At 41.1% G+C, this 22,169-nt stretch overlaps 1 protein-coding gene across 7 annotated transcripts in view; it reads right to left on the reverse strand.

Annotated features, from left to right (window-relative positions):
• ZDHHC20 (zinc finger DHHC-type palmitoyltransferase 20) overlaps positions 1 to 20,499 on the reverse strand; it is a 43,511-nt gene extending 23,012 nt beyond the window's left edge. For 2 of the 7 annotated variants that reach the window (XM_071735487.1, XM_071735468.1), the window contains exons 1-2: positions 20,181 to 20,440; positions 3,132 to 3,158 (exon numbers count right to left, since the gene is read on the reverse strand). In XM_071735487.1, coding sequence (XP_071591588.1) covers positions 3,132 to 3,158; positions 20,181 to 20,298 — 145 coding nt within the window. In that variant the 5' untranslated portion in view covers positions 20,299 to 20,440. Of the gene's footprint in view, positions 1 to 3,131; positions 3,159 to 12,014; positions 12,116 to 20,180 lie in introns of all 7 variants that reach the window. The other 5 variants (XM_071735506.1, XM_071735517.1, XM_071735526.1 and 2 more) reach the window with 3 other exon arrangements.
• Positions 20,500 to 22,169: the final 1,670 nt, after the last annotated feature.

The following is a 22,169-nucleotide window of genomic DNA, read 5'->3' on the forward strand; positions in this document are numbered from 1 at the left end:
AAAAACTTTTTCTAAACCTATGCTAAAACTGTCATGCTGGTAGGAAAGAATTTGTGTGTTACTATACTGGGCACTGCATAATTAGAAATGGCATTTTATTAAAAACACACTATACACATTCAAACATAAAGCAGTTAAGCAATTAAAACATGAGAAAACAGTCTGGGAAAAAAGCAGGAACTGACACAGAGCACAATCAGCAGCACACATCAGAACTTTGCAGAAAAAGAGGGTTAGAGAAATTGAATAGAAGGAAAGAGGAAATGAGATACATGGGAGGGTAGGGCACAGCAAAACTAACACTAAGTAAACAGTTCCATTCTGTCCATAAAAATCACCTACAGATTTCAAATTGTTCTGAAGGATTATTTTTAGTGCATACACAATACTTCAAATGCCAGAACCTCAAAGTCTTGCCACAGGCTGCAAATGCCACAACAACACAAAGAACAAGAGGTACCAAGGCTGGTTGCAGCAAGGGTACAGATCTGTGCCAGCCCTACCAGTATTTACTAGAAACAGGCAGCAGTTTAAGTGCTCTTGCACTCCTGGAGAAACTGAGATCTTGCAGTCTGTCATCACCACTATAAGCCTGTCCTCAGCAGCCAAACTGGAACAACCCAAGGAAGAGCAAGGCTTTCACAGCTCTTCTAGTGATGGGGACCACCCAGTCAAGAGGAGAAAGAGCCTGAAATTGGCAGACCATACTGGCAACACACTGAACAAATTTTTGTTCCTTTTCCCACTTTCATGCTGCTATTCCAACTGAGATTACAGGTACCTGTGCCATCAGTGCTCCCTAAGAAATGAAAGGGAGTAAAGGGAGTATTTTTTGATGGCTTTACTTTGGCAGTTCATCTACCCCACTGTTTTGGGTGGCAATATTTTTTCTGCAGAATACTCCCTGAAGCCTCTTGCAGCTGTTTCCAGAATAATACATGATAGCTTCATTTCTGTTCAGCTCATTTTCTTGAAATTATAAGCTAGATGGAAAAGATCAAAAATCTCAAACCCCAATATCTGCCTCTTTAGCCAAACTTAAAGACATGAGGAAGTCTCAGCTAAGCTAAAGGAATCCAGAACTATTGGTGCCATACTGTGACTAAGTGAAGTCATCTCTCATTAAGGGCACTGATGCTTGCTGGACCATAATTTATGCTGTTAGGAGGACAATGTCTTTAGAACTACTCTTAGTATCTTGCTAAAATATGCTAAACCCTTTTAAGATTTGCCCTTAATGTCCTTTTCTGAATCATTCTTAACATTACTTCCAAGACACGGATTACAAAGAGGTAATAATATACGACAGAAGTATATTATATTTTTTGAGATATTTAGCATTGATTTTATTCACCTATCCTAATAGATGTAAGTCTGGACAAGAATATAAAACTACCAAGAAACAATTAAGTCTTAAAAGAGTGAAGAAATGGTCACTAATTTAATAAAAAGTTGTAACTAACTGTGGAGTAAAAGGATTTGAATATAATACACTGAAATATAGATCAAAATACATGTGCTAAGATGCACATTATATATTTACATAGCAATGTCATTGATACTTTGGTCTTCTGACTCCTGCAATGTTATTTCCTGGTCATTCAAAATTAGCTTCTAAGAATTTCATAAAGCTTATCATAGCCTTTAATAAAATGAAAAAAAAAAGACTTCACATCTCCTTTTAAGATCAACCTCAATGGTAAGGAAATTCATGCCTGCAGGATGCCTGGGCATGCTTCAGAAATGAAGGTGCAATAGCAGGTGACAGCTGTTAAAAGCCTAACAGTCAGGTTCCAATGATACTCTGTCTCATTTATTAATCAAGCATCTTTTTTTTCTTCTTAGTAGATCTAAGAGTACCCACTTCAGTCAGACAGGCACTGACTGTTTAATACATTTGTATTAAAACCAGAGATCTGATTATGCAACACCAACATCACTACTCAGTCCTTATCTGAGACATGGATCTTGGCTTTCTGGGAGAGACTAGAAAGTGATACTTATTCCTATACAGGTCAACAGTAATGCAAAACAGCAATTCACAAAACAGTATTTTGTGAAGTCTAGGTGAAGCCAGCTCTGCAATGTGATGTAAAAACCCAGGCTAAGACACAGCTCCTATCTTGTATGGCTTGCAGGGTTTTTTTGAAGATTTTCCCACTCTTTCATCTATTAGAGGATGAAAGTGGACAGGTTCCATCCTGAACCATCAAGGGTCCTTCTCTTCAGTGTTCTCCTGGATGTTCCCCACCAAGAAGAAAACTGCTAGAGTAGCTTCAAATTATGTGATCTTTTGAAAAAATATTTAGGAGATGAAAGCTTCTTACTAGTGGTCTCATACTCTGAAGAAAGCCATCTGTGGAAGTCAAAATGCTAATCTATGCTTACGGTACCACTTATGTTCCCCAGTAAGTTGAAATGAACTTCCAAAAAAAAGAAAAAAAAATTGTAAAAGAATCCTGTATTTTGAACTTCTGGAACTGAATTGTTCTCTAGACTAGGTTTTGTTCACAATTAAAAGAAGTGGTAGAGCAAGAATGCTGACATTTCTTTGGTCAGTTGGTATCTCTAAGTACAACCCATTGTGGCTGGTACTTGCCAAAGCCCATATGAAGACTTACATAAAATTTGCCAAAACAAGGCCTTAATCACTTCACCTGGAAATTTAAAATTATAATGTGCAGTCAACTTTGAAACAGTTGTGTGATGCACAGTTCTAACCAGCCCTAAAGAATGGAGTTCTGAGGAAATTGTTAAACTTTGGAAACGAGCAAGCAGTACAGCAACTCTACTTTCAGAAGTCTCACAGGGTGTGTTCAGGAATAAGAAGCAAATGGACTTGTGGATCTGTTGCAGTTCCTTCTCTCTTTTCCTTTTTCTGTCTTTGAATGTAACCATTTAAAAATATTTGCACACCTAAATCATAGTTGCATTACCCACAGGTCTTGTCATCATCCCAAGCTTGAGGTATTAGAAGCTAAATGTCTCCACCTCACAATATTTACTTTGTTTCTTAGCACTAGTCTACACTACACAGAGCTTACACATAAAGGAGTACATTTAAATTATACATGCCTTAGAAGTTGCATGCAACAAAACTATTCAGAGCTTTAAAAAAAAAAAAAAATTACCTTTTTCTGCAGTTGAAGAAATAGTAACTGGAAGAGAAAAAAAAAGATATGGTAAGTAAATCTGTATTGAATCAAAAGGTTGGCAAGAAGTAAGGTATATGAGATAGCTGACTTGTTCCAAAATGTAGTTCAGTTGTTACCAGAGCCCCCCTAGCCTCTTCAGATGTAAAACAGGAATTAGTATTCCTACTTCCAGCCCTTGATGCATGGTGAGTCAGTGAAAGAGCTGAAGAGATCCAGTTCCCTGCACTTAGTAAGAAAGCCCACTCCTTTTCACAGACATTAATTAGATCATAATTTATAGATGCTCTCCTTCAGATATGCACCTAGTGATTTTCTCTGAGGCATGTCAGCAACTAGGCCAAAAGGTGTACCATTGGAAAGCAGAAAATGGCACAGAACTGGTTTTTACTGAAGTCCCTGTGAAACTGTTACATGTTCCCTCTCCTAGCTTTCCCCCACCACTTCTCTCTTTCTGTCACATGCTACTTTTAATTTTTTTTTTCCCCTGACCTGAATTATTGAGGCACAGTTAAAACCCCTCCACCTCCACCTCTCTCCTCTCCTACATCCTCATCTCTTTTTATCCCAACAGCAAATTTTATTCCTCAAATCTACCTTATATACTGTCTGATTAACATACATCCTCCTGCCCTCAGGCTTCTCCAAAACCTTCACTCTTCATTCATCAGTTCAGGTAAGATGCTGATTAGAAAGCCACTGTACTTATTGGGTCACTTTGTTCATATCACTCCCCTTGCTGGATCTCTTCCTGAGACATTGAATTCCTGAAATTTAATGAGAAAATGATCTTTTCCCAACTTTTCATCTTCTATAGCAAATTTAAACTTCTGGTCATCATCCACAAGCAAAAGATAAACAGAACACAATCCGCCTGCTGCAGTTCACCTCACTCCACACCATCTCCTCTCTCCCAGCTCTGACATTTCTACAGTCATCAGCCTGTGTGCCAGTTCAAAAGATCTTTTTCCTGATGCACACTCCAATCTTAAGTCTGCAGGGCTCTGGTGCACACTGCAGACCTTCTGAAGGGTTACTCCTGTCACAGAGGCAGCATGTGTCTTGCTTTAGTGAAAGGATCTGCAACTGTATAATGGAACCATGGCACTTTTTACAGCCAACGAGACACAATGATGTGACACCTCAATGTATAGGTGACCCCTTTTTCTTCAGATATGGGGAGCTTGGGGATTGGGTTTTTTGTTTGTTTCTTTGTTTTCTCCTTTCTTCCCTTCCTCCTTCCTTAGAATACCCACCCAGCATCCTCTACCTCTCTGCAGAGACCTCTAGGAAGTTTCTCCTTCCACCCAAAGAAAGAAACTACCATTTAGAACAGAACAAGGTTTCCTTCAAACTAAAGGAGGTCAAGCCTAAAGAACAGCTTAATTTCACATTTGTTACACACGCAAATCCTCCTCTGGTGTTTCTGTTTGAAGCAGGGATTCAATCCATACAGAAAACCAGACCTGAAGCACATGTTTACCTGCAAAATATGCATGTAAATATAAGAAGGTCCAGTTGTGTCATGATGCAGTGTCAGTGCTACTCCACTGCATGCTACAGAAGTTGTATTATTTTTAAACAAATCCTATGAGGGTTTTTGCTTGAAATTTTACTTAGGTGCTATTTCTTTGGTTTAAACAGTTTCAACAGCACAAGGAGAAGATAAAAACCACTAAAAGGATGAAACTTAAAAAAAGCTTGCTAAGTAGGATCCTTTCCTCAACTTAAAAAACAAATACTGGAAGTACTTTACATTATGCTTTGTCTTTGGCTCCTCATATATGTTAAGTATATACCTTTGCAAACAGCTGAAAAAACATGTATTTCCTGAGACAAGAAATATAAAAAAGTTCTTAATTATCATCTAATGGGATGACAGAACATTGTTATTGATAAAACTGCAGGAATTTTTAAAAGTAATTCTGGTTAAGGTAATCCATAATATGTAACCTCATTTCTGCTCTCTGTACAAGAAAGTAGTATTATGAACCAAATTTTATGTTTGAAGATGAAAAATAACGAACAGTCCTTACATGCAGGAAAAAAAGCTTGAGATTATATCACTTGTGAGACTCCACTAGAAAGATCTCTAAACAAACTTCATGGAAATTAATTAAAGCTTCAAAAGCACCAGGGAGATAACTTTCTCTTTTGTACCTAGGTCCCTTAGGTCAGAACGCAGTTATTAGACAGTGCAGAGTCCTGCAGTTTGAAGTAAAAGCCAGCACTGAAAGACTTGTGATTTTCAAGGTGTCCCATCATCCCCAAATGAAATAAATATAAGATAAAAGATGGCTAGTTCCCTTATGCCTCAGAAGCTTGTGTAAGTTTTTTCTGTTTGTTCTGTCTGACAGTGGGAATAACAACTGAACTGAACAGCAATGCCACTTGATCAAATTCACTCATCCAATGGCAAATTACCAGGAACTTTAAACTACAAAGTGAAGCTCTCCTTTAAATAAGTTAATATTTAACCTCTAATAAAACAGGCCTTCCCTTGCTTCAGGGAAAAAATACCAGAGACCAAGACATTACCACAGTGTCCCATCATTCCTGTCCTGTAGTTGAAGTTACAAGCTCAGCTCTCTATCACTTTTCTTCTCTACTGTTTCTAACTACTTAGATTTTGCCATCAGTTTATGCTAAATTAATACCATTTTAGCTTTAAACATTTCTAGAATATTCTTTCTTGTTTGGGGGAGGGGTGGTGGGATGGTTGAGCGACAGCGCTGCCTTTTTGCTAATTGATTTTTTTAACAAAATAAGCACTGCTTACTATTTATATATTAACCCCAGAATGCACATGATTACTCAGGATTTACTAGATTGGATGCATCAGAACATGGTAGTGCCCTAAGCACTGCAGAGAGCAAACTTGTCCATATTTCAGAAATGTAGTCACTCTTAAGCAGCTGATCTTTTGAGGATTTTAAAATACATGCCCATATCAGTCTATTGCTCTGCTGCAAAAGGAAAAAAAAGGAACAAAAACATTCTCAGGATTGGCTTCTTAAAAATATTGCGTCTGTTTTCTCAAGATGACATACTACGTTCTAGCAAGATATTGCAAGAGAAGGGTTAAAAAATATTACTAGTCAATGAAAGCTGCATCTCACTTAATTGCAAAGAGCTCAGAACAGGCACTCTTCGTGCTCATGCAGGCTGGGAGTTTCCACAAGGGGCTCTCATTCCAGAGGCTTCAGTGTCTCAGCATTACCAGCACTGACCACTCAGGAGTGAACAAGTCCTGTCTGACTGCAGTGCAGAGCTTTACCTTGGCTACCTCAGGGTTTCCAAAATCAGTCTAATTATGGAAGGAGCCCAGCAAAGCCTCTCTGCAAAGAGAAGTAAATGGGTGTACAACTGAACTTCTGCTGCTGCAGCTTGTCCAGGGACACACAGGCCCAGTATGCTCCGCTTGTCAGTCCTGCACCACTGAGCAGCTTACACACTACATTGAGATCACTGCAATATGAAGCACACAAAACCATCTTTGTGGTTTCAGTTCCAACAGAATACTACCTCCAAAATACATGATGCAGCTTTTGACTAAGGTGGATTCAAATATAATTCTACATTTGGTCAGCTTAGAGGACAAGCTGAAATTGCAGGTTTGATTGTAGCAGAGGAAAAAGTTGCCTTAGCTTTGATTCAGACACCTAGCATCACTGCTGGCAGCAAAACCACTTTTTCCTTCATGACCCCACTTGTTAAATTCACCTCTTTGTAGATACTCTTCCTTATATTGTTGTCTGTTATCTTTCATCTCACCTATGTCACAAGAACTAAAGAGGGGGAAGCCTAGAGATTATCACAGGAAACAAGTGATATTTAAGGGATATAATGAGCTGTGTAACAAATGAGACTGGGGTGAAAATGTCATCTGTTGGAAGCATTCTTCTTGGAGTATGAACTGACAGAAATGCACTTTTCAGAAAGCCTTGGAGAACTTTTAAAGCTGTTTTAAGGAAACCTCCCAGAATATCCTGGAAGAACAAGTATGCTTGGAAAATGGGTTTGCTTTCAGTTTCAGGCATATTTTCACGATTGCTATGAAGTGTTCAAGCACCTTCCAAATCATGGTGTAACAGGAAAAAAATCCAGATCTCTCTGTTCTCAGGTAAAGAAGTGCAACAATCTGCCATGACCCTGCAAGAAGCCTGCTAAACCAAGACATGCCTTGGAAGAAAAAAACCTCACCACCCTACAAAATCCACACGTGACATCTCCCAAGCTGTCTAAAAGGCATATTCCAATCAAAGCCAGATATTATCTTTCAGGAGCAAGAAACTAAACTGAAACAACTGTAGAGGTATAGAAAAGGAAAAGAACTGATCTTATGCGATGTTTATTTGCCCCTGTCCTCTCCCACAATGGCTCCTACCAGAAGTCACACTTTGGGTATTACAGCCTCTGCATGAATCTAAAGAGTAACATTCACATTTTGGCTGACATTCCTCATGGGTGGGAAGAAGGAGTGATAAATGTGCAATTGCATCCCTTCAGCAGATGTACAGCCTTAACTTTTCTCAGTTTTCAAGGAAAAGGGTTAAAAATATATATATATGTACATGCATACACACACACACGCATACATATTTCCACAAGTTACCAGTACTGAAACTCATCAGAAAAGTCCCCACAGGCACCACCCTATCTGCAAAGGCAAACACTGCTGACATTATCCCAAGTCTTTAATTTGTTCAGAGAATGGCATTGAATTCAAAGTACAATTTAGATTTATGGTAACATAATTCCCACTTGCAAATGCAGACCTTAATCACTTCCAAGAAAATGGTAGAATATTACTGACACAAGTGGGACTGGTGACAATGAGTGAATTTCTTGAGCAAATAATCATTTGACTTCTCTTACAGGGCAGCACCAGAGCATGAAGACCTTAGCACCTCTTCAGTGTTCTCTAAAAGCTGTAATTCTGTGACCTTTCTACACTGAGCTATTTCTTGTTTCCTGACCACCCACTAGGTGCTTTACTCCCTCAGCAGCAGGGAGTTGTTTTTAGACAAATGACTCAAGATGACAGAGCTGACATCACCACGTAGCCAAAAGCCAACGCAGGAAGATGCTGCCAGATCCCTGCCGAAAGGCTACCAGGGGCCAAAGAACTGCACACATGACTTGCCACCTGCTGGAATGAATGTCCTCTGCAGAAACATGATCCATGGGAGACTAGAATAGTTTTATCTTCACATGGTGCTAGATTAATGTTTTTTTTCCTCCAGATCTCCAGGAATAGGATGCAAGGTTCCCATTAATGTACTTGTGGTAATACAGAATGTAACGTTTTATAGAAGGGTGAGGCAGGAGAGGTGGCTCCCAGGCCTTTATTCTGTCCTGGTATGAAGAAGCACAGATTGCCCCACCAGCAGCACAGGATGATGTTCAAAGCCACTGCAGGGGGAAGAAGGTGTGGGAAATCTGGGGTGAAAGAAGAGAGAAAAAAAATGCAGTCAGGAAAGAGACACCTTGCTGTTTGTGACCACCAGATTTTCTGTGCTTATGAGCATTGTGCCCATTGCTACAGCATTTAAAGAAGCATTATTACAGGGTTAGGTAAAATGACTTAATATTTCAAATAATGCAGTTCCAGCTGCACAGCAGACCTTTTTTGTTATTTGTTACCAGTCATCATTACAGTTTGTTTTATGTTTAGGACAATATTAACACAATTTTTCACCGCAGAAAGTAATTTAGAGCAGCCACAGGCTTACTGCCCAGAAAACATTCTCCTATCACAATAATAAAGGTCTTTTTTATTTAGCCAAGGTCTTTCAAGCCTCAGTGCAGAGAGTATGTACATAAATACAAAAAGGGCTACAGCAGAAATTAGCATAATCAATGCAAGATAGTCCTTGGGTACTGAGTTACATTTAGTGATGAATTAAGCTATGACAAATTGTAAGGTTTATGATATATATTCTGGGAACAGTAAATTCTGTGCTACCACTTCCACAGTTTGAAAACACAACTATAAAGGCAGCTGATGACTGGGACCCACAAAATCCTACAGATGCCTCCTTATCTCTGCCTCCACAACATATTGTTGAAAGCTATACCAAAGGACTACTAATGGTCTTCTCACTGAGGGTGCCTGTGTGGTTTAAATGATCTCAAAATCAAGTTACACTGGGTTAGCCTGCAGAAGTAAGTGTTGCCAAGAACTGTGTTGCACTAAGAACCATATGTATCAAAACAAGTATCAGTCTAAATAATTAAAAGCTTTTTCTGCTTATGAAATACCAGTTTGCTGTCTCTGAAAAGCACTATTCACTTTCAGTTTACTGTAATTGCTGAAAGAAACCTAATATAACTTGATTTTCTTCAGCTGTTTAATTACTATTGCCACTGCTCATTCTATTTGCATTTTGATGGATTTTAAACCCTAGCATTACTTCCTCATGTTTTCCTCAGTTACTTACTCAAATTATTGGACTTCCTTCATTCAGTTCTTCCCCCAAAGTTCTACTTTATCATGACAATAACAGCTTTATCGTTCAGTAGTTTGGAAGTGCTGCACATAAATTGTTTCCAGTATTGCTTTTAAGCTACCAGACACATCCAAAAGAAAGCCTCGTTTCTTGTCAAAAGACAAAGAGAGGTCTTGCATGATCCAGTGAGCTGTGCTCCCTCTGGCACATTGGGGAATAGGAAAAAACTGCATCAGCAGAAAAGCAGGGAAACTCAGCAGCATCTGAGTGGAACTAGCTTATGTCCACACCACTAATTAATTACATTTACATTTGAAGGAGGGGTATTTACATTTAGGCTGGCCAGATCAAGCTCACAGTAACACTAAACTCAAGCATCCGGATAAGTGAAAGGGCTTTTTGTGTTAGAAATAACTCCAGTGGTTCTGTAGTCAAGACACTAGTAGGACACTTGCAAGAGACAGGAGAGGCAAACAGCATGATCAGCTGGTGTTGACAGAGTGTTAGTATCTTATGTTGTACAGAGCTGGCACAAGATTTGGTGTTCTGCAGGCAATACTAGAAACCCTCAATATATTTAAAGTACAAAACCCAAACCAAACCAAAAAAAAAAAAACCCAAAAAAACCAAAACAAAAAACCAACCAAAAACCCATACAAACCCAAACCAAAACCCAACAACATAGAATTAATTTTCATAACTTTCTTTTCAAGGTAATTAAAGAGTTACTACTTCTTTTCACTAATTTGTGCTTGTGACTGCCAGTCAATGCCTGCCTTGAATATTAAGGTCACTGAAAACTGAGTGGTCTCTCAAATGGCTGAGGATGTTACTAGTAAATCCATTTACTTCTACTGCAGACAGGAAAACAGAATGACATTCTTTACTTAACTATCCCCTGCACAGCTGTGAGGCATGATGGTGGGAGAGCAGAGGTTTCAATTTGAGGGGAAAAAAATTCCAGACACAGCTGCTGTGCCCTGCAGACATGAACCATCCCTCAGTGGCAGCTGAGTGATCCATACCTCAGCCAATGGTATGGATCTCCTGTGTTAATCAGGCACCCTTCTTGGCATTAACTTTAAGCCTCTTCCAAAATCAGTTGTCTGATTACTTAACTGGCTCTGCCAGCAACAAGTGCTTCCTCAGATATTAGGGTATAAATCTCCTTGCAAAACTCCATTGATCAAAACCTCCTTGCAAAAGACCATTGATCAAAATCTCCCTGTAAATCTAATTACAAAGTATTAAGCACTCTTTTCTGAGAGAAAGATTTTCCTGATGCCAAGTTCATCAGGTAATGAGAGAAATCAAACTGTTCAGCAAGCAAGTATTAGGTCACTGGATTCCTCAAATGAAGTTTTAAGGTCAATTTTTTTTGTAATGTTGGTCTGGTTTGATTGGAATTTGCCACCTGAGATTAAGTATGGAACTACCTGTGATGAGAATTTTCTGCCAGCAACATATTAACAACATACCATTCAGTAATGTAACTTTCATCAACTTCCATCAGGATAGTGATAAAACAACTGTTTCAATAGAGCCCTGTAATGAAGGTTTGGTTTAAAACACATCATTTAAAAACATGTCTATTGGTTGTGCAGAAGCTCAGTGGCGGGGAATTCATGTCTTCGACATACTGGACTTGTAAATATCAATAACTGGTTAATATTTTCTTATTTTTATTGTTAAAATATTTATGGAATAAATAAAAGTTAAAGGACTGCTCATGGCGATTCAGTGAATCTGTCCATACATGGCTCATCAAGTTGCTTGGTAACAAATGCTGCCAACTTTTGATGTTTGCTCTTCTTCCACAACAAAATGTCACTCATTAAACTTTACTGGGACTGACACATCTCAGGAGAGATCTTGACTGTAGCTGAAGCTACTTCCTCCAATTTCTTTGCAAAAAGGAAGAAATAAACAGCGACTCCCTTCAGGAACATAAAAAAATCCAGGTGCTGCAGAGGGTAAAAAACATGGATAACAGGACAGACTGCTTTGGTTGGAGAACAAGATCAGAAGAGCATGTTTTTGTTGCATCAGGTCTCAGTCCACTACCAGTCCACTTTCAAACATGAAAAAACATGATGGCACAAAGATTGCGCAAGCCACTGAAAAAGGATTTTTGGATACTCTATACTAAAACTTAAAAGGTACTCCAGAGTAAGCAGAGAGGCAAGCATTAAAAAGAGCAAAGCCTGTCACCCATACCGCTCTCATTTAGTAAACATGGCTTTCAATAAATACAGAAATAAATAAATAAATTCTTCAGAGCTCACGTGCCTGCTGACAAATCAAATATTCTTGGAAAGCATTAACATAGGACTCTGTAAAAAGGTCAGCTACAATAGTATAAATCCTAATGCAATGTGTGCCAAGGGAAGAAACGTGCTGCCTACTATACCTCTGAGGTGCATTAGGTCTCCCACGGCTAAGCACTGGATGAACACAGGACTGGAAAACTGCCTGGCATGAAACAAGTATAGTCTGATACATGCGTGACACCTACAAAGAGAAATAACTTTTGCTGTCATCTTCCTAGGTTACCATATATTGTAAAACAGTTGCAAAAATATCTGCATTTGCAGGTGAAGTCCTGGAGCATGGTACACCACGGGGAAACAAGGTTTGTGAAGAACAAGTCATTATTGCCCCTCATTTAACACAGAAGTCAGGAACCATGCTGAGTTATGGGAAGTTAGATCAGGAAAGTGACTACTTTTAAACATCTGTGACAAAGTATGAGATGATCTAGACCCTTAAAGCTGCTGCCTCCTGAGGAGTTACACAGAAACAAAAACTGGGATGGGATCAGAAGTGCAGCTGCTTTGCCTAATGGCTCTGGAGAAGCCACGCTGCTAGAGAAGAGCACTGGCACATGGCAGGAGACTATCACAAATCCAGGCAGCTGGGCATGGCAGTGCATATCCTGCTGCCCTCTGTTTGCCTACCTGCTCTCCCAGACTGTCGTTTCTGCTGGCAAATAGAACCCTTTTCCCCTTGGCAATACCATTTCCCAAGCGGCTCTGAAAGTGTGGGAAGTAGGGAGAAACACAGGATTTCTACATGTTTGAGAATGTCAATAGAAAAAGCCCACACAACAAAGAGAAAATGAGTGAATCTAGCTTTCAATGGTTTTTACACTTCCCTTTGTCTAAATTAATAATTTGTCTAAAATATGAATTATTAAAAGAGTTCAAGCCTACCCTTTGCACCAGTTACTGCTTTCGCATTATCTCAGCAGGCATCTACCCTGCAACAGTAATATATCTGTATGCAATTGTTAGGCTGAACTAAAAAAAAACAAAACAAAACAAAACACCCATGGAACTTACAGAGCAGTAAATTAAACTGGTAAAAATATACAGACACAAAACATCCCCACAAAAACTGCACAAAGAGCCTAGTAAGCTTTTTTGTTTCAGTTTCTCTGCACTGGCAGAGTGCAGAGAAATTCCTAATTCCAGGTGAATTATTAATTTCCTCTCTAAATTTTTTTATCCCAAAAAGGTTTAAAGGGAAAAAAAAAAAAAAAAAAAAAAAGAAAAAAGAAAACCCAGCTATTTTCCTGCTTAGTGCTTCACAAGAGATGCATAAAAATTCCACACTCTGGAGACAAACAAAAAATCAGGATGCATAGCTGAAATACCACAAACAAAAAACCCTGCATAAAACCTTTACTCCATCCCCGTGTAAATCATATGATTAAAATGGTTCTGTGCTTCACATTTAAGACAATGCTGCACCATGTACAGAATCAGAGAGAGCACTGCAGAAACTGCAAAGGGAAAGCATGCTGTTCTTGTCATCTAGTCTCTTAGGCTCTTCAACAGTATCATAAGACAATTTTAATAGTCAAAAAGGGAACATGAATACATGAATAAGGAATGGATGAGCCATTTGGTCTTAAAAAAAAAAAAAAAAAAAAAAAAAAGGAAAAGCAGAGGCTTGAAATGCTGCAGAGGAGGAACTTGTTTTTTAGCACAGATAAACCAGCCAAAGGTTATGTAGGAGGCACTCCACTGAGGATCTGAGGGGGAAGGGGAACAGAAGAGAGGAAAACGTTTGGGTTATTTTTACTGACCCAGGACAGGAGGAATTAAGCACATCCCACAGGAAACAATTTAGTGACAGCAGAAAAATATAATATTAGGGAAGTAGCCAAAAGAATGAATATATTTGTTGTATTCTCGTTATTGTTTTATACCTGATTCACCTTGGTGGAGATTCAGCTCACGCAGAATAATAGCCCGTGGTTGCTTCTCAAATGTTTCTATTAAGTTTGACACACATTAATGAGAGAAAAATTCTTGTATTCTTGTCCTGTTACAGGACGAATGTGTACCAGGTGGGCAGGAGTTAATGGGTGACTTGAAAACTCCATAAAAGCTGCTTCAGGAAACTCAGGAACCTACCATTTATAACACTTGTAAGGAAATTACATGCTAAACCAGCATGAACTCCTACCAGTTGTAGGAAACGGTTGAACAAAAAGAATTGGATATACACTGATGTATTGAATGCGTGAAAAATGAACACCATGAACCCTCAACATTCATGGATGCAATTTTAGACAACTAGGATTTCTCCTACTCCTCTTTTCCAACACAGGCAGCCTCAATTTCTAAAAGTAATAGCAGGTACAGTGCCATCCAAGTGTTTTACCTGCTGCAGGTGTGTGAGAACTCAGCTCAGATACAAATCTTTGTAACACTTTAAAATCTTTGATTACGGAAAGCATGTCTATATTAATCATAAAAATATGTGCTGCTAGAGAACAAAGTTTTAATTATTTAAATATCAGTAGATGATGAAGCTTGAAGTTCACAATATGCAGAGGGTTGATAACCTCAAAGTAATGTCTACTGAAAACATACATTTGAAATTCTGGTCCTTTTTACCTTGAAGGAAAACTGGGAGACTAGCAAGTGATGAAGTAACATAAAACCCCTGATTAAAAACAGAAGTGACTTTTTAGTTTGCTGCTCTAATTGTAAAAGCACACAGAAAGCTCCTACTGCTGTTACCAGAGAGAAAGTTTGAATAGAAAAATGTGATAGAAGTTATTTTTCGTAGTCTTAAATACTCATCTTATCCAAGCCCTTTCAAATCAACAACAAAAGCTTTATAGTGGGCATCTAAAAGGCGACCAGTAAGCACTGCAGCCGGGAGTGATCACAGCTACAACAAGAGTAACACCACAAGGGGAGCTCCTGCTTGGCCTCAGATACTTCCTCAGTTCCCTCTTTCCCTCCCCTACTCCAAAGTGATCCTGCCCATGGACCAGCTTCAGTCAAGTTCTGAAGCTCAGCAGAGGTCTCACACTGAGCATATGCCAGGAATCTTAACCAAAGCTGTTGCTTGAGAAGCAGAAAAGCCCACACAACCTGTTAGGAATTAAATAGCTGCTCTGAGCTCAGGTGCTCATTCCGCCCAGCTCCCCAGCAAGCCAAACACCACCAAACTGGCCCCTGGACCACACTTCTTTTTAACCAAATGGTAACTAGGGATCAAGGAAAGACACCAACTGATGCAGAACTGTCAGGAATGTTTTAGCAGATAGAGGTGAAAACTGATGATTGAGGGTTGTGCTGGGCACTGCAAACAGAAGGCTGGGAAAGGAAGAATGATGGAGCCCGTCTGCTGGCAGCAGAGTAGGAAGAGCAGACACAAAGCAACTTTCCAGGAAACCAGGCTGACTATTTCTGTTGCTCTTGGAACAATTTTTTCATTAGAGGGCTGCCAAGAGAGCAGATTTCATGCTATACAAAGGGCTCATGCCCATTTGTCCTTATAAACTAATACGATCAATACAATGCAAAGCACCATGTAACAGATACTCTTTCTACTCAAACCGAGCACCTGGTTTTTCAACACATTTGTATCCAGTCTGAGCACCTCAACAGGAATTCTACTTACTTAGAATAACAAAAGGTTCTCACTTAAGATTATCACACCTACACTTGAGCTGAGATGCTACAACACAACTAAGTGCATCCAAAGCAGTTCAATTTCTTTATTTTGAAATTCATGAGAGGCACATAAACATAATTAACTGTTACTAATGATCTAACCTGTTACATTTGCTGTTTTTTTTCCTGAAAGACAACCCTTCTTTTCCTATGGGAACGCCTTCTGCATGCTTAACATGCACTTCAGTGCTGATACCTCAGCTTTTTCTGTAGTTTGAAATCAGAAGTTACTGACACACTGCTTTAATATCACCTTACCATTGCTTGATAACTACTGCATTAGCATTTTCAGTAGAGATTTCTTCTGAAGGAGGCCAGATGGAATTACCTTCTCTGTTTATGCAACAGTCTCATCAAATGGAAACATGACAACAGATAACCATGTGCTTCTCATGTGGACTGTGCTTCAGAGAAATCAGAGCTATCTAACACGCCATTACTCCCATAGCTTACAAAATTAGATTTTCCATACTTCACAGAGTCTGAGGCATGACACCACCCATGCATTTATAAGACTGGTAAAGCTGTAAAACAAGACGTTCCTCTTACAACTCTTGGCCCAGGAGAAGAGCCAAGACTGTGCTTTTTAGAACATACAGTTCTCTCCATAGAAGTAAAACCCTAACCTGAAGATTTTAAAAGGATTTTTAGTTTTTTAAAAATAAAACCAACCAATACACCTGAGCTATGATGTGCAAAAAACTCAGCCAAAGTTAACTTTCTCTCTTCCTCAGTGCAGACTGCACTACCAAATTCTGCTAGTTTTTTAGCAAAAAGGTTGCCTGTAGGAAACAGGCTGGCTTCACCCTCCAACTCCTACTATGTATGCCAAAGCTGTGTCTTCTAAGCATCCTCTAGCCAGTCTCTGTAAGAGCCCATAACCTATAAAAACATTTGGGATAGGTAATAAGATAGTCTTCAGCCATAAATGAAAAAGCACACAAAAGAAGAGATCTACTCTCTGAGCTTCTGAGGGATGTGGTAAACAGACACAATAGGTCCGATTCACCAACAGCATAATACAGCCATTGTTTACAAAAGCAATGTTAAAAAGCAAAACATGTTTTGATAATAAGAAATAATACGATGATGGTTTTGAACTAAGGAAAAGCTACTTTATAACATCCTTTATGTATTTCTCTGTATGCTTTCTTGCAAATAGACCTCTGGGCAAATTTCACCTGAAAATAAGAAATAAGCTAGTAATAAACTGTCCATTCATGATTTTCTACTTCAAAACATTTTAAAAAGTCTGAATGAGATGTTACCTCAAGTCTTTTACTGTTCCTTCAATTACATGTGTTCACAATTTTTTCCCACTTTGCTGACATTCCCACAACTTGTACCCATTTGGCAATGGGTTCACCTTTCAAATTAGCTTCATAGCTGATCTACCTGATGGATCACAGCTACACAGCAGCAGAGGTCTAAATAAGCCAGTGTTCACCAGCCTATAGCAGCAATGCTTCAGAGTTATTATGATGCTGGCAGTTTTCATGGGAGGAAAACAAAGCTCATGAATCTCCCTTCACCTTATCCACACCAGTCCTCCCCAGTGTTCACAGCTGGTGGGTAAATAATGTAATTTAGGGTTATAGAAGGGATATATCCAAGTAAACACATGCTAAGAATTACCAAGTAAGACTGAGTCAGACACCAAAAGCAAGACACTGAGCAGTATGTGAGCACTACAGCAGAGGAGGGTGGGGCAAGCAGCACAGGGAAAGAAAACTGAAAGGAAAAGGGTTATTTCATGAAAGAAACTGCCCCAACTTTAACATTTTCAGCTTTGATTATTAGGAATATTTTATGATACAACATAAAGCTTGGCTTACCACTTTATCTACTAATAGAATATATATGTTTAACCTTTAATACATAAGCAAGGACTACAAGGAAAAGAAAAAAACCAAAACAACAGGAAGAAGAAATGATTGGGGAAATTAAGGCTCTCTTTTCCTGTTTGCTTATTAGCTTCACATCTTAATGGTTCTCTGATCTTTAAGAATAGCCTTAAAAAAACCCACTGGTGTCTGTGGGGTTTCAATTTCTCTTTTACTCTCAGCATTTCCTCAAAATTTTTTATTGTGCCTGCTCTTTTCTACACTTCCCTTCCTCCATCTGTATTTCCTTTACCCAGACACACAGCATATTGTGCCTTTTGTCAAAGCCACAAAAGTGCAGCAAATCATAAGCCCTGCTTCTGTACCAGCTGTATGAGAACATCTTCAGAGACCAGAGTCACCTCAAATTCAGCAGCAATGCACTAAAGGCACGTCCTTGCTCTTCCTCATGGTACATAGTGCAGTAGTTCTCAAACTAAAATAAAACATGGAGAGCACTGGTAGAAAGTAAACATACCTACCCAGACAAACTAGCTGGTTTGAACTCAACTTTGGTGTAAAGAAACCCACACAAAGGAAAATAAAACAAAAACCACCATCAAAAAATCCCCAAACACAAAACCACTTTCCTCTCCCTTGATGAGATGACCTTTCATTAAGAGTGTAAACAAAATTCAGCGGGGTAAAAACAAAGCAACCACAAAAGGAAAGATTCACAATAGGAAAAACTTACATAAAAATAAAATCATTGGTTATACGGCTCACAACTGTGAAAACTAGTGAATGCAGTAAAAATCAGTAATTTTCTCATCAATAACCACTTTTTGTTAAATAGCCTATATGTGCAATCATTAAGAATGGAGCTGATTTGCGAGCAAAAAGTGCCAGACATCTAGAAACCAGATTTACAGGTGTGAAAGTTCTCACTTAAACAGGAGCCAGCCCTTTCAGTAATTTTCACACAAATGAAATCCCAATGAACTCAGAAGTGCTCCCTGCAGCCTCTAAATGCCTGTGGAACAGAAATTATCCACCAGCACCCAGCCCCAGCCCACTCTGTGATCAAGACACAGAGCTGGGACTCAGGAGGTCCAGAGGCTGTTCCCACATCAGCCAGAGACCAGCTGTGCAATCGTAGCCAAATATCTGAGTTTTTATTCTTTGCTTAAGAGAAGAAACACACAGCCCTAATCTGCCTTTTGTAATACTCATCAGACTATAATGGGTACAGAAAAGCTTCATGTCACACTTGTAAAATGTGAGTCTACAACCTTGCATAGCCCCTCTCAGGACTACTGTAACAACTACACATGCCCCAGACTTTCACTATTAAAGACAGTCTAAGAATTTGGTTTTAAGTATTTATAAATTTGAGTACAATTTTCCCAGAAAATCAGTCCTATTTACTCACACAGACTATTAAACCATAGCATGGCAAGTTTGGACACTCTCTTTGCAACTCTCTCATGTCAACATTTCACACAGTATCTCAACAAACATTATTTTACAGCTATATTTCTGCCATTTTAAGTCCAAATAACTTTTTGCCTGTGGTTTATGTTACAGTCCACATATGTAAAGTTAAAACAAAAGGTGGTGAAGTACCATGGGTATTCATAAAAGTTATCAATAAAACTAAGTCCTGCAGAAAAAAAGAGTTACTGATTATTTCTAATGGAAGAATGTCTTTACAAGTCTGCTAAGATACAATGTGTACATACACCTTTTATTTCCAGCTATGAATATCAAAGGCCACGTTTTACACGAACAGCAAAAAGTACAAGGACCTACAGATGCTAGGTGTTTCTTCATACTTCTGTTTTTGTTTGGCTTTTTTTCCCCCCCCCCCCCCCCATTTCATCTTCCTTACTTAAACATGCCAAACGTTTAGTAAGGCATTCATTAGTTTTCCTGTGCTTCTTCCAAGTTTCACCAAGTCTGACAATTACTGCTGATCACCCGGCTGCTCCATCTACCCTGCCTGGAGAAAGCCAACATCCTCCTGATCTGAAGTTTCCTCCTGAAGACAGGAAAAGGTAAATATCATCCTAACAGACAGGGTCCACAATTCAGATTTACATAACGTTGAGTCCTTGTCCAGAAAGCCTTGATGTGACCTGACAAAAACCCCCTAAGCCCTAAATCCTTTACCCTGCCCATTTAAGGGGGATGTTCAGCCTCATTATGCTTCAATGACACTGAGCTTCTTAATTAGAAGTGTGGGGGGGAAGAGAATCAAAGCATCCATGAGACGGTGAAGGAGTTACTTGATAAATCAGGAAGACGGATTAACAACAGGGAAACAGGGGAAACTTCTCACGGGGAGACGTGAGGGGCTGAGACCTCAAGTGCTGCCGGAGCCCTCGTGAGGTCTCTGCCCCTCTCGGCTCCCTGAGGGCCCTGTCCCCAGACGAAGCCGCCTGGACCTCCCGCCGAGGCCTCCTCTCCCTGGTCTCTCTCTTGTCCACCGGCGACCCCGAGCCGGGACCCGCCGCCATGAGGCGCCTGAGGGCGGGCTCCCGCCGTCCTTGCCCGCGGACCCCTGAGGCGGGGGGACAACAGGTAAACCCAGCCCCGGAGGGAACGCTGGGGGGTTTCCCCTCGCCCGCCTGAAGAGAAGCTTGAGGCGGTCAAGGGAGTGAAAACCCCTCCGGGACGCAGGGAAGAAGGCAGCCCCAGAGAGGCGGGTGGTCAGGGGTCCATCCCCGCCCGGCTGGCAGCTCCCGGTGCCCGCGACCCTCCCCGTCCACTCACACACACACAGCTCCACCACGTAGGCGTAGTAGGACCAGGCCACGACCAGGGCGATGAAAGCCACGGGCACCCAGGCCAACACCTTCTGGCAACACTTGAGGACGTGGGACGGCGCCATCTTCCTTGCCGGGCCGCCGCAGGAGACATCGGCGCCGGTACTGCAACGGGCGCCAGCGCTTGCGACTGCAGCCACGACCGCCGCTGCGGAGCCGGCCCCGGGCGGGCGGGCGGGCCCTGGGCGGGCCGCAGTGGGCGGGAAAGGGGCGGCCCCGGCGTCCGCTACCGCCTCCTTCTCGCGGGCGCCGGAGGGCCCCAGCGTCCCACCGCCCTCCGCTGCCTCTTCCCGTCCCTCGCCGGCAGGGAGCTGAGAGAGAGCAGCCCTCTTAACGGGGGAGTCGGTCGTGGGGCTTTCGTCCTGCAGCGGCAGGGCAGTTTCTGGGCTGCATCCTCCTCTGGTCCCAGCACAACTACTCCTCTTACACCTCAGCGTTGCTGAGGTCCGGGCCGGCCGGGCGGGTCCATGCTTGCCACCCTGGGCATAAAGCCGCAGGGACGGGTCTGGGCAGCTGTGCCCGGGGCCCTGTCGGAATGTTGCCTCCTCCTGCTCACCAAGTCCATGTACTTACAGGGCTCAAAAGGCTCGTTGGATGCAGCAATGTTTATTTATACATAGCTTATTATACTATATTATATAGCTTACTGTACTGCTTTCTGAACCTCAATTAATGCCTGACAACTTCGGAGAGAACCACGACCTTCCTGAAAGGCATCTCCACAGACGCTGCTGTGCGGGGCTGCACAGTGGACGTTGCTAATGCGGGTTGGAAGGCCCGGTGGCTTCACGAAATCCCGATATCCCTTCAAAGTAAGAGGGTGCCCGTACTGTCGCCCTTCCTCTTCTCTCTCCCGGTCCCGGCCCGCTCCCACGGGGCTCCAGCACCACCTGGCGGCAGCGGCAGAGCCTGGCGGGGGCAGCGCCCGGGAGCAGCGGGAGGGGGGCGAGGCTTTGCCAGGTGTGTTCAGCGGGGTGTCAAAGCAGAGAAAGGAAGCAGTGACCTCTGGTCTTCACATCTAATGAGCAACTGCGCAGCTGGGGAATATGCCCGGGGACCACGGAGGTCAGTTTGGGATCTGCTCTTAAGTGTGTGGGCATAGAACCAAAGAATTGTGTTGGTTGGAAAAGACCTTTAAGATCACCGAGTCCAACTGTTAACTGCCAGGACCACGTTTTTTTTAATACCCCCAAGAATGGTCACTCCAACACTTCCCTGAGGAGCCTCTTTCAGCCCAGCAAACATTTCAGTAAAGAAATTTTTTCTAGTATCCAATCTAAACCTCCCCTGGCACAATTTGAGGCCATTTCCTGGTGTCCTGTCACTTGGTTCTTGGGAAAAGAGGCCACCACCCTCCTCATTACAACCTCCTTCCAGGCAGATGGAGAGAGAAGTAAGGTCTCCCCTCAGCCTTCTTTTCTCCAGACGAAATAACTTGTATGCTAGAACATGGGAGCAGGATTAGGGTGTTAAGGAATGGGGTTGCAAAATTCTACATAGTAATGCAAGGGCTATTAAAGAAAGGGATTATTGGAGAGGGAGAGAACAGGTGGAACATCTTTGCTCCATTCCTAATGGAGAGCTGGAAGGTATGGGAGGAGTCATTGGTTATGTGAATGGCATCTTGGTTATGGGGAGTTGGCACTCTAGAGAAGTAGTAACACAAAAAAGAGCACTTTGGATTTAATGTGAGCTTGGGAAATTCTCAGTTGATTTGCTGGCTAGCACATCAGGGGTCCTGTTAGGGTATTTCAGCTCCTCTAATCTTCATTCTGCTTGTTAAAGCTTTAAAAATATGCATCTGCTGCTGGCACACAATTTCCTTCAAGATTTCAAGGGAGTTTTATCACCTAGCCTCAAAGCAATGGGAACAAATTTAAATATTTAGTGTCCTAATAATGAATAATTGTTGTACTGCCTGCCTGGTAAAACTTGC

This window comes from Heliangelus exortis, chromosome 1 (genome assembly GCF_036169615.1).
Source record: "Heliangelus exortis chromosome 1, bHelExo1.hap1, whole genome shotgun sequence".
Taxonomy (NCBI): Eukaryota; Metazoa; Chordata; class Aves; order Apodiformes; family Trochilidae; genus Heliangelus; species Heliangelus exortis.